This window comes from Rhagoletis pomonella, unplaced genomic scaffold (genome assembly GCF_013731165.1).
Source record: "Rhagoletis pomonella isolate Grant_MI unplaced genomic scaffold, Rhpom_1.0 Rhpom_scaffold_00007, whole genome shotgun sequence".
NCBI classification, from domain to species: Eukaryota; Metazoa; Arthropoda; class Insecta; order Diptera; family Tephritidae; genus Rhagoletis; species Rhagoletis pomonella.
Window position 1 is genome coordinate 23,321,955 of NW_023458561.1, and position 13,936 is coordinate 23,335,890.

Here is a 13,936-nt window from a genome sequence, read left to right on the forward strand (position 1 = left end):
ATGCACTTATTTCAGTTCTTGCATTTCTACCTACATAAGTGATTCGAATGCCATGGCGTGTGAGTTATCTATCATCATTAACATTTGGGGCCGGTTGCTCAGTATCAGGTTAGCAGTAATCTCCGCTTAAACATCATTATCGACGTCTTCGACTCCTTGCATATAACAAGGAGTCGGTGTTAATCAGACATTGAGTAACCGGTCCTTGGTCCGGTCGGACTTGTTTATATTATTTAACTTATTGTTACGCTAAAATGCCTAATTTCATGAGGATTGAAGTGCTATTCAGTGGGGTAGAAATAGGGTTTTTGTAACCTAGTACGCGAGGATGTATAGTATTCAAAAATATATTTTCAACCAGCTACCATCATTTGAAATCTAGTCAAACATTAAAAAAAAGCTAGTAGGAAATTTCGATTTTGGCTATTTTTAAAACTCGGGAAGTATGCTTTCAAGTTCGGGGGTATTTAAAAACTTTTTTCGCAACCCAGACTAATATACATACTTATGTATCTATCTTTTGTATGCACGTATTTTGTGTTCCTCCGTATTTTGCTTTTCTTTACTTTGCAGTTCTAAATAGCCTGCGACAAGAAAAGCAAAAGAAACTACCATATTACGGGTATGTAGCTGGTTGTAAAAAGTTTAAATAAAAGTAGCAAGTGGCAAGTGGTGCTGGCATACATATCTGTGAAAACATGAATGGCGCTGTAAGCTGGGGTTGTCGATCTGTGTGCACATGCTTTTTATGTCAATATTTTCCTACTCAATTTTCTTAAGTCACTTCAGTTGGGAGGTTAGTAGCTAGCACAGGCAAGCTTATATGCATAAATAGAAGACCAAGTAGCACAAATGGATATCTCAAAATGGTCAAAGTTAAGCTACTGCTGTTGGGAGAGGGATACATATTTGTTGAGTGACGGTGAAATGTTTGATGTGGAGCTGCTTTGTTTGGTAGGTCTTAGATACATACATACATATATACTATGCTTAATGATGGAAGATAAGCACATAAATGCAGCAAAAGATGCCAATAAAAAACTAGGAGCATATAGTATACACTATTTGCTAAAGATCCTTAATGTTTTTAGAAGATCCAATAAGCTTGTGGATAAGGAGAAATATATCACCTATTGTAAACGATATAACAAGCTTGATTCGCAGAAAAAGTTGAACTGGAACTGTAAATAAATTAAGCTTTTAAACAGCGTCAGATACGCTAGTGATTGGTGGCATCCAGTAAACTCATTGAAGACTTCTTAGCGGCTTTTTACTTCTTACCTTCAACTTCATTATTTTTACGCGCACTTCAAAAATCTTTATTCGCCTCCGAGTGATTTTAACTTAAATTGGACTTTGCCATCCATCATCGACCCATTATCTACTTTCCGTTTGGCATGAATGAGCTCCGCTTAGAGCTTAGAAATGCCAGAAGCAAAAAACCTCCACGTTGTGATAGAATAAGTTACAAATATTATAAATTTTCACCGAATGGTTTTGAAGTTAATCATACATATTTCCGTTCTGTTGGAAGTAAATGCAAGTTCCAAACGAATAAGGTAGAGATGGTGAAGATGGAGAATTCAGATTGAGATTACGATTAAAATGACTGTTCATAAGTATGCTGAAAAATACCCCTCTCTACGTTCTGCGTTGAAAAGCAGAGAGGAACTTGACTTCACTTGGCATTTCCAAATGGCGTCAGTTGGCACAGCACAAAAACGACTGGAGTACTTTGCTGGACTCACTCAAAATCGATTATGCGATTACAGCGCCAATCACGAAGAAGAAAAAGAATGTCATCAATTCTGCGCCGATCGTTCGATTTTCATAAGTGTGTTGCCAAATTATAGGGACTGGCCTGTAGATGTGCACTAAGGTTTTACTTGTTAAAAAATTAAATCTAAATTATTGAATAAGCTTAATCAATTCTAGCAATATGGGACTGAGTCGGATGTTTTTGCATTAACTACATATAGGAGGGTTGCCACTTGTTTAAAATATCAAATTCAATTTAAATTAAGGCAATTAGGTAATCGAGATATGTATCACAAATTGAATGTCAGACGATATAGCTTTAAGGTCTAAGTTAAGGGATGCCACCTGCTTAAAAAGTTAAATTTAATATAATATTAAAATAACTGTATCTAACGAAAAGGTATTAAAAATTGTTAAGAAACCTTAGTTTGACTACCTTGAACATTTTTGAAGTATTTGAAGAGGATTTGCACCTATAGAAAATATTTAATAAATTCAAATGATTTAGTAAGTTAAATGGACTAGCGTACCCAGCAAACTTCGTCTCCCCCAACATTTATTTTTTGGTCGGAACATTTTGGTATAATACTTTAACTAACTTAATGTGGCACATTTATTTGCCCTGATTATGGTTTTTCGAGCCGTCGAAAGACATAGCTTCCATTGCCATTTTCGATATACTCAACGGCGCGGCATGTCGAAGTAATTGGACATTCACGGTACTTCATCTCACTGTACGATGCGCTGAGGATTTTAATGTACACTGCTAATCGCCAATCTTTATAAATTGCGGTCACGTGAGCCAATGTTTCATAGCCTTATCACGAATTTCATTTTCTCCCAGCCGGTTCACTTTTCACTTTTGGTTTTCATGTATTTACTATGAAGGGATGAAAAGTTTCGGGTGATAAGGCTGAATTCTGATCGGCGAATGATTCGAAGCAATCGAACCATATTCGCAAAAGAAATGTACACGCCAAATATTCTCAATCAGCCTTATCACCCCGCAAATTTTTTCATAAACCCGTAATGAATGCACGGATACGAAAAGTGAAAAATTGTATATCCGTAAATATATATCCGTAAAAATATCTGTAAATTTCGACAACTAACCTTCTATGTCATACATTTCGACGACTGTAAGCATTGATCAATTTGAATAATTCTACACGTTGCGAGAACTCGATAAATTTCAATAACTATAAACTTCGATGATTTGATAAATTTTGGTAATTTGTTAATTTTCGATAAATATTTTTTTTTACAGAATCTATTTCAATTGCTATCGAAAAAAAATGTGTGCGTCTAGGCCACACTGGAGAAGTGAAACTTAAGTTACATATCTAGAAATTGGCTATGCCGAAGGCTTCATACCTTTCATAAACATCTGAAATTTTTACTCTAACAGATAACATAAAAAAAAAAAATATTCCGATGAACTGATTACCTCCTCCTTTTTTGGAAGTCGGTTAATAATGAGTGAAAATAGTGCGAAATTTCATGTTTCTAGCTACATAAATGGAGAAGCTATAACAAAAAATCTCATATCTGAACAATCAGTTGTATGGTGGCTATAGGTTATAGCCACCAGATCTTCGCAATTTTCACTGTAATTATTGTTTTGATAATGAGTGGATATACTGCGGAATTTCATGCTCCCAGTTGCATAAATGGAGGAGTTATAATGAAACATCTCATATCTGAGAAATCAGTTGAATAGGAGCTATATTTTACCGATTCTTCCGGTTCCGACAAATGATTAATATGTTATAAAATTACACCTACCTACCAGATTTCATCCGGATATCTCGAAAACTGAAAGACTATATTGCATACAAACAAAGGGACAGACGGACATGGCTAAATCAACTCAGCTCGACGTTCTGGTCATTTAAGTATACATTTTACTGAGTCTATCCCTTCTTATTCTGGTACTTACAAACATCGGACCAAAGTTATAATACCATTTCATGCTCATGAAAGGTATAACGAGAATGAAGTGCGTTAAAAAATTGACAAATTTTTTCAGGAATTTGGAGGAATCAGCCTTAATATAATCGGCATTCCTGGTACAGGGGGATTTTAAATTAGAAAAACCGAAGCAAGCGAGACTTTTCTCCATCCGGAAATGGCTTAACGCGACGTGTTAGGCCGTGTCTCTACAGGAAAACTCTTGTGTCGTGATAACCATGTCACAAAATATATTTCCAATGGAGAACGCCTATTTCTCATTGGCTGCAATATGTCAGCTGTTGCTGGCAATCTGGTAGTTTTACAACCATATTTTCATTTGAAAGAAAGCTTACTGGTTGTAACATCGATGAAATTTTGATATGTAATCAAAATAAGAAGCTGATCCCTGTTTGATTATTGATGACTAGGTTTTAGGAAACTATTTAGCAAGTTTTTCAGCATTAAAATCTTGACGGTAGTACACTGAGGGAAAAAATACTAAGATCAAATAGAAACGTAATTGGTCTTACTATAAACGTCAACGAAAGTACTCGTATATTGGTAAATATTCAAATCAATTATGGGCATATTAAAATGACCGCGTTCGTTCTGAAAAAGCATCCGTGAAGTGAATAATCAAGACAAAAACTAAAAAAAAAAATATTTAACTTGCATTTTGCCTGCAGTGGAATTCGAACCCTGAACATCTCTGGATATATCTGGATATCAACAAATTGTGGCATGCATCTTTGCGCACTCAGCTACACCCAGGCATATAAATTTGATTTCAAATGTTGAATATCCATCAACACCACAGCACGCGATTTGTACGGATAAACATGTACGATGTATGAATGTGTGTGTTGTCACCGCTCTCAGAGCGGCGCTCTGCATGCTTGGGGTGCGTATGTACACTCATATATATACTCAGATGTAATAAATTTCGTATAGAAATATTATTTTTAAATGTGAACATTTTTAAACGATAATCAAATATAAAGTATTCATTTTTACTATGCATTATTTCCCTCAGTGTACCGAGTCGGAACGGTACATAACAGAAGGAGGTTTTGGTTTGGGTTAAAGTTTCACACTGACAGTTCTGGGGTTAGGCTTTCCACACTTCCCCCTTGGCAAAAATGTTTTATGATCTGCATTACTTTTTAAGTACATACAGTGACGAACAAAAATATTGGCACAGTGAATTTTTCGCCATATAAGAAAAGTTTTTTATTCTAATTTATTTTCGATAATCGCGTTGATTTTTGGCAATGTTTTTAGTGGAAGGTGTTGCTCATTTTCTCCATACAAAAAATAATTGTCGAATTACTTTGTATGGAGGAACTTGCGTGAAAAAACATTACCAAAAATCAATGCGATTTTCTAGCGACTTCAAACTTTCACTTTGTTATATTAAATTTAAATGGGCTATAAAACTGCATACTTAGAATTTTTCTAAAAAATCTGAATAAAAAGTTGCAAATAAGTGGGCAAATTTAATGAATTTTCCTGAGTTTTGCACAAAGTTTAGAGATTTTATTATTATGTTTTCTGGTGTAAAATTGACAATATTTTTATAAAAAATTATCGAAAATAAATTAGAATAAAGAACTTTGCATATATTGCGAAAAATTCACTGTGCCAATACTTCTGTTCGGCACTGTACATATATTAAAAAAAAATTTTTAAAACCTGATGAATAATCACAACTGTCGCTACATTGATTATTCCGCCTGTTGCTTCAATTTGCTAAAGCAAGTCCTATTAAATTTCAAATATTGCTCTGATAAACCTTCTTTTAATTTTGCTTAGACACTTTTCTTACACTCACTCTCAATGTAATTTTCTCCGACGGCCTTTTCACTTCACTTCAAATTTAGGCTGGCACATATTTCAAATTAAGTAATGCATTGTAATCCATGTAATTTAGTTAATTATGCTACTTGCGCAAACATAAATAAATAAGCATGAATAGATAAACACTGTTTAGCCATTAATCTGCGGCTGCAAATCTATACAAGCCGCAACCAAAGCGCACACACAAGCGGCGCGCGTAGTGGCTGGCGCCTCTATGTACAATGATGATGCCATTACCGTCATTAAATTTATGCTAATGAAATTCATAAACATCAGAGGCACCTCAGTGTGCACTTGAGAAGCAAAGCCGTAGCCAGAGCTGATAAGAATTTTTATGAGAAGTTTCGACGGTACTTCGAATTTATAGCCACCACAAAAACATTGAAAATACTAGTAAATACAATATATTAAAAAGTTATGTAAATGAAAGGTAATGATTTGGGGCACATTTTTGTTGAAAATGATGTGACGTACTTAAATGCTCGAAAAATGCATCATTCACGACAATGAAGTCTTTCACTTTGTTTGCAAAGTTCATTGCCCACAATGTTTCAATTAGCGTATTATTTCCACCAAAATAGAGCTCATCAGCCAGCGCAAATAATTGCCAATCACGGCAAATTGTTTGCAAAATCTCAGAATTGCCTCGACTGTAATTCCCAAGTACGGGTGTGCATTTATTGTATAGTAAATCGAAATTACTGGCCAAAGTTGAAATTGCGCCATTGTGCTAAGCCAAAGAAATGCTTAATTGGTGCTAGGATGCGTAGCAAGCATTGTCTGTATATTAAGAGAATGTAAGCCAGAAAGCTATTACACATTTTAGATTATGAACAGCTTTAACTCAAAATATTATGGCACATATTCTTCTTCTTCTTTTTTGGCGCTGTAACCGCCCAAGCCAGTCGTTTCTCTTCTGTGCCAACTGACGCCAATTGATATGCCAAGTGAAGCCAAGCCCTTCTCCACCTGGCCCATATTGCTAAGCTTTAATTTACAACTTATTTTTATAATTCAAGCTCTTACTTATACATACACATTTAAGTGTTTTGTTTGCATTGAATTGATTAGGCGTCTGCCACATATGCTCAGTGAGCAGGATTAGAAACTTCATTTAAAAAGTAATTTCTAATTTGATTTCTGCTGTGTTTTGTTTTTGTTTTAAAAATTTAAGTAAATTAGCAAGTCGTTTTCTTAGCATGAGTAAAGTTATTTTCCTAAATTTAGTAAATTTGAGAAAATGCTTTCTTACTTATTATTATTTGAGCACATTGAACTTCGATGGACTTGGGCGAGCCTAAGCTATTGACCAGAAATTGTCATCTTTTACTCAGAATGTTTTTAGAGCATAATGAACCATACTTTTGCTATTACCAATCAAAATACTAAAAGAGTGTATTTTCGGCCCACGCTAATATACACTTAGGTCTTTTTTTATGCGGTACATGCGTTTCTCAGAATGCCGCATAAAAACTTTCTTATAAAAACAGGTACTCCATGTAAAAAATTCTAAAAACCCCCATAAAAAATCCATTGAGGCAATATTACGCAAAAAAAATACAATTTGTTTCATCACTTACACTTATTATTCCATGTAAAACTGAACATTAATGAAATAAATAAATTGTGCTCTCTGTCGTTTAGCATTACTCCTGTGTACCATCTAACATCACAAAAACAAAACATGAAATCTATTCTGCATTGAAAGTACTTAAAATAAATTTGCGCAATTTTGCACATTTTGAAATTTTTTATTTTATTAATTTTCTTTACTGGCGCTGTATCCGCGTGAGCGATTTTGGTTAGATTCTTTATGTGTTTATCACTACTTATAGATAATTAATTCTACATTTTTAGTTTTATGAGTTGCTGATATAACGAGCCCTAACCGCCAAAATAACGTAAGCGACATTTTTTTCAAAATTTTCTTGTTGATGCAGAAATATTCCTAGATGCATTTCAGCATCAAAAAGAAATTTTTGAAAAAATGTCGCTTACGTTATTTTGGCGGTTAGGGCTCGATAAGTTCTGAGATGATGAGGATTCATTCACACTTTAATTTTATGCTTTTTTTACTGAAATTTGAAATTGTTTTCTTTTGTATATTCAACCACCTTAATTTAATGAAATTAAAAAAATACTTAAAAATTAAATAAAGAAAAACCAAAACAAATAAAATACATAAAAACTAAGTCTAAATTCGTAAATGGTAAATCAATATGAAAACAAAAATCAAAGAAAAATTAAAAATATAAAAAGAAATAAAAAAGTTAATCAAGAATTTGTAATTGGTAAAAAATTAAAAATAAAAACAAAAGTAAACAAAAATACAGGAAAAGGAACAAAAAATTTAAGCCCACATTCGTAATTCGAAAAAATATATAAAATGTAATGCCGCGGCCGTACGGCTGCGATCCAATATATTATACGGAATGCTATGAATTGGCAGCCGCTGCGGTTTAGTGGTCCGAAGTGCGCACTACCATTCCGCGGCCCTAAAAACGGGTCCAGTTTCAAACTATATAACATAAAATAAAAAAAAATAAACAGGTTTTTTCATAACAACTCCAAGTGTATTTCCGCCATGAAATAACAGCTTCTTATATAAACTACTTGAATTATATTATTTTGAGCAGAAAAAGACAATTCGCTATCTGAAGGTGAAAAGATGTCAAGTCCATTTTTTTCAAAATTTAGTTTTTAATGCAGAATGGCAGGTAATACGAAACTACATCGATATTTGGTCTCTTCTGAATAATTTCAAAAAATGGACTAGGAACCTTTTCACCCTTAGATGACGAATTATTTTTTACTTCCACACAACGAGGTTGTTCACGCTTGCCTGGATATCAGTTTGCTATTTTTATTCAGTTTACAACAATAAAATACACTACCTATTGATAATATTTAACAACCTCATTATTTTAAGGCAAAAATTTTGTAAGCTTAAAATAGATGGTAATTTTTGTTGTAATATTTTTTAAGTTTTCAAAAAATAGAGGCCATTGTATAGAAGATGTATATATCATTCTAAATATGTGCCTGAAAATTACCAAGGGGTCCAAACGAGATACAAAAAACTCCAAAAAATTCCGAAAATATCTGGTAGTATTTCCAAAAAAAAACTCAAGAAGTACTCTAGAATCCTGAATAACAACAAGTTAAACATATTTACTAATTTTTATTTTATATATCATATTTTAAATAATATGATATACAAATGTATGCACATAAGAAACAAACTAAATCTAAGCTAAATTATAGATTATTACAATGCATACCACTTTCTAAAATTTGTAAATTTCCACACACCAAATCTGTTACAGATTAAATAGTCGTGCAAAACAATAAATAATTCCTTATTTTTGGCCCAAAATGCTTCAAATTACCCACAAGTTTATTCACTTCGCCTCAAGTAACACTTTGGCTTCCCTTCGTAAGGTCTTGCCATTACTATTCTGTGGCAAACGCTCTATGAATACCACGCCCGCGTGCAGTTGTTTATAGTAAACAGGCAGGCGTTTCCTCACATGCTCTTTGACCTGTTGCTCCGTTAGCTGAGCTCCCTTGCGTCGCACTACCACCGCACCAGCTGCATCACCATTCCGCTCATCATACACGCCCACCACACACACGTCCTCCACCTCGGCCAACTCATTGATAACCTGCTCTATCTCAGCTGGCCAATAATGCATACCCTGATACTTAATTATATCCTTCTTGCGATCAACTATATACAGCAAATTGTTATCGTCAAAGTAGCCCAAATCACCAGTATGGAACCAACCAGAAGAGTCCTGGGTACGCTGCGTCTCACTTGGGTTGCCATAGTAACCATTCCAAGTACGTCCAGTATTCACATATACCTCACCAATTTCATTGCGTGGCAAATTTTGGCCGTCTTCATCAACAATGCGTACCTTCAGGCCGGGGAACAATTTACCCACAGAGCTAGGAGTATGTTCACCAGAGTTTATCGACACCAAACCAACCTCAGTTAGTCCATAACCAAAAGTAACTGCGCAGTTTTTGAGTATGCTTTGCAGACGTTTCATTGTCGGAAGACTAATGCAGCCACCACCAACGAGACAGGCGTTGACTGAGCTAAGATTTTCTGCTGTGGCTGTGGGACAAGCGACAAGTGTGGCAACGTGACGTGGTGCAATTCCGATGTAAGTAATCTTGTATTTTTTCACCAGATCAACTAGATATTCGGGTGTGTAGGGGCGATTAGTAATGACACGCTTGCAGCTTATGCTGGTGGAAAGATAAGTAAAAATTAAACCCGTCACCCAGTCCAAGCTGCTGTTTGTAAAGACTACATCCTCGCTGGTTACAAACCTTAAGCAAAGGGGGAAAATACATAAATAGTTTTGAGATAGATTTATTATTATTATTAGATATTTATTTTGTTACCAAACTCACATATTTTCAAACTGTAGATAATAATTTGATAGGCATACACACTTGGGTACACCCGTTGTGCCTGAGGAGCAGAGGATTGCTACGGTCTGTGCGCCACCCAACATCAATGGCTCAGGTCTGCAGACAAGTACACATAAAATATGAAATAAAGCTGTAAAATATTTAATTATTGAGACTCACAGGTACAAATCTTCGTTTGGCGTTGGCACAAGAAGGTCCTCCACTTTGGCTACTCCATCAATATGATTTGTCAGCGTATAAAGCAATGGTCTCAGAGAGCGAGTGGCCCCATGAATTTTTTCATACACATCACCATCACAAAATATTATTTTAGGTGCTGTGTTTTCGAAAAGCTGTTGAATTGTATCTGAAAAGGGATATGAATCAAAATTTTAAATATATAAATATATAATGCATACTATGTAGTATATGTATTTATTTAGTTCATTTAAGATAGCAAGCATCAAAATTACATTAGACGATAATGTTTTTTTTTTCTCCACTTTAAAGTAAAACACCCACCTGCATCTAGTCCTCCGTTAACAGCATGAAAGGGTGTACAGTTCATAAAACAACCAACGGCAACTGCGCTTGTATAGGTGCTATTCTTTGCCACAATACCGATGACATTGTTGTGTCGTAAACCCAATTTCTTGAAATGCCGCGCCAATCGAATAGACCAAGAAAGCATTTCTGCATTGGTTACTTCAAGTCCATCAATATCGGAAACCTGAAGTATAGAAAACATGAACAAATAATTGTTAAATCCAAGTCCTTTGCCTGTAATATTGTTCATGAAGAACGAACATAGTTATGGTTCACTAAAAAGCTTAATAACTGAATAATAAAAACTCACGTTTTTTTAACTGTATAAAAGAACGCGGCATAGCTACACTGAGGGAAAAAAATACTAAAATCAAATAGAAACGTAATTGATGTTACTATAAACGTCAACGAAAGTACCCGTATATTGGCAAAAATTCAATTCAATTACGCGCATATTAAAATGACCGCGTTCGTTCTGAAAAAGCATCCGTGAAGTGAATAATCAAAACAAAAAAAAAAAAATATTTAACTTGCATGTTTTGCCTGCAGTGGAATTCGAACCCTGACCATCTCTGGATATCAGCCAATTTGTGGCAGGCATATTTGCGCACTCATGTACTATGTGTGAATGTGTGTGTTGTCACCGCTCTCAGAGCAGCTCTCTGCATGCTTGGGGTGCGTATCAGTGTTGCCATTTTGATGCTTTTGGAGCTAGATTTAGCTCTTTATTTTTCTATTTAGCTTCCGAAAATTGGGTTTTAGCTCCTAGCTAAATGTCTAGATATCCTGAAACCACAACCAACTACTTTTTAACACTGCGAACATTCATAATATGACTCGGATGGTACTGTGCGAGCCCCCGTAATATATTTTTAGGATTTTAAAGTTAACGTCATACAACAATACGACAGTTACGACACCGTTGTGAATACCCCAAGTATTATTTAGCTCTTTTTAGCTCTTTTTTCGGCCGTTTTAGCTCCAAACGAAATTTTTTTCTGGCAACACTGGTGCGTATGTACACTCATATATATACTCAGATGTGAATAGTCAAATACGTGCGTAATAAATTTTGTATGAAAATATTGTTTTTAAATTCGGACATTTTTAAACGATAATCAAATATAAAGTATTCATTTTTGCTATGCATTATTTCCCTCAGTGTACTTTGTATTAAATAAGAAATGTTAAAAGTCAAAGTTTGTGTAAAATTAAAAAGAATTTAATAAAAAATCCTAAATCATTTTATGCTTTCGTAAATTCAAAGCGTAAGGAACATGGTTTTCCATCTGCTATTAATTAACGCAACATAATCTCTAGCGATAGCCAACTCATTGCCAACATGTTTGCCTAGTTCTTTAGGTGCAATTATTCTGTAGACTTCCATACAAGTGGAGACTATTCGTATGAACTTTGTCTGATTAACTCAACTTATATTCGATGAAGTTTTAAACTATGTAAAACTTTAAAAGAGTCAGATAGTATTCAAAAACTATCGATAGTGGCCAGCTCTACTCAACTATGTATATTCAAAGTTATCGATAAACATATATAAAAATACTTATCTAAAGATGATTCGAGATTTTACAAATGAGCTAAGCAAGCTGCGGACAATCTTTCGGTTCTAAACCGCAAATTTTTTGACGCTTCCAAGACAAGGAATATACTGTTGGAACGAGAGAATTAGGTACCTATAACCGAGTTATCTCCGCAGTCCCGTATCCTCAATGCAACAGTCTTCCTAAAGAAACAGCAACCTCCACAGTGAGAAGGCATACAATCAATCATCACGACAGCTATGCCGCTCGGTTGTAACAATCGACGCTGAACTGAACTGTGGGCCTCATTCCACATACATTTGCAAAAAAAAAAACTACCAAAATGGTGTCCTAAGGTTGGAGTGCCAAGAAATAATAGGGGACTATGGCTTTCTTGGATAATAAGCTCTAGTCTCCGGTCTGTATGAGCCACTGAAACGAACTTCCATTTGACATAGTTTCTCGTGGGCCACGATGTCTACCGCAGCTACTTGAATCGATTTGAATACGTTTAGTCACCGCCATTTCCAGTCTTCAACGTCAGTAAAGGTGCTTTCCACGTAGTTTTTACTTGTCCCAGTTTCACAACATACTTACAAAGGAAACTTGCTGACCTAAGAGCTCAATCCTCACTCTACAAAGTATCGTCGACACTTTTTTAATCAAAATTGGTCAATCATTGCCTAAATTATTGCTCGAGAAGCAAGTTACGAGTGTAAATAGAAAAGTAACTTGTTTTGTTACAAAATCTAATATTTCGAGAACGAATTTTGAAGTACTATAATACTTGAATGATGGAAAAAATAGTTTCATAGGGTTTTATTTTTTTTCTTTCTGTCCTGAAAACAGTATTCAATATGAAACTTTTTAAAAGTTTTAAACATATACAGCACCAGTTATATCATTACCACCTCCATTTCAAAATGATATTGTTAGACACATTTATTTATTTTTAATAATTTTTAGTTAAAATACAAAATAAACATATGGAAGACAAACGCAACACTTTCGGCAAAAAAAATCAACGGTAGTTTTTAGCCTCTTGAAACTTGCATATTATTACAATAAAAAAATTACTTTTCGGAAATTACAAAAATTCCTCCTCTAACTTCTTTCTATGATTCAGCGGGAATTGAAGTCATGCGTTACACGGAAGCGAAACGTTTTTTTTTCTTTTTCTTCAAGTGAAAGTAAATAAGCCACTCTTCCCGTAATTTTTTGCCAGACGAACACTGTAAACAATAGCTAAATGATAACATTTTAACGAAAAAAAAAATATTATATATGTTTTGTTATCAGCAACTCATTGACACTAGGCAATGCTTTAAAACTAATGTATGCACTATAAAGCTGGAAAATCAGTTCTTATAGTTATTTTTTGTGTATATATATATATGAATAGGGATGGGAACCGTTTCCAAAAAATCGGTTTTTGATTACTCACGGTTTTTTTATTCAGATTTTAAACCGTCTAAAAAAACTGTATTAAAAACCTGATCTTTTCGGTTTACCGAAAAAAAAAAACGAATTACAAACAAGTAATTTTTAGCAAAAAAAAACCGACTTCAACTCTCATATAAAAAAATATATATATATATATATATATATATATCTCCTGATCAGCTGATCGGATCTTAAGCAGATTAGTATCGGACCACCTCTGAGACACTACCTTTCCGTTGCAAAAAGAATTATTGAAATCGGTTGACGTGGTGCAAAGTTATGCGGTAACATACATAAAAAAAAATAAAATAAAATAAAAAATAAAATAAAAAATAAAATAAAAAAATATTCCGACGAACTGATAACCTCCTCCTTTTTTGGAAGTCGGTTAAAAACGAAAAAACATCGATATCAAA

The 13,936-nt window shown here is 34.3% G+C and overlaps 1 protein-coding gene across 1 annotated transcript in view; it reads right to left on the reverse strand.

Moving 5' to 3' along the window:
• Positions 1 to 8,833: 8,833 nt before the first annotated feature.
• LOC118742466 (4-coumarate--CoA ligase 1-like) overlaps positions 8,834 to 13,936 on the reverse strand; it is an 8,884-nt gene continuing 3,781 nt past the window's right edge. The window contains exons 2-5 of the mRNA XM_036474559.1: positions 10,516 to 10,723; positions 10,174 to 10,360; positions 9,994 to 10,110; positions 8,834 to 9,909 (exon numbers count right to left, since the gene is read on the reverse strand). Of these exons, the coding sequence (XP_036330452.1) occupies positions 8,970 to 9,909; positions 9,994 to 10,110; positions 10,174 to 10,360; positions 10,516 to 10,723 (1,452 nt within the window). The 3' untranslated portion in view covers positions 8,834 to 8,969. The remainder of the gene's footprint in view (positions 9,910 to 9,993; positions 10,111 to 10,173; positions 10,361 to 10,515; positions 10,724 to 13,936) is intronic.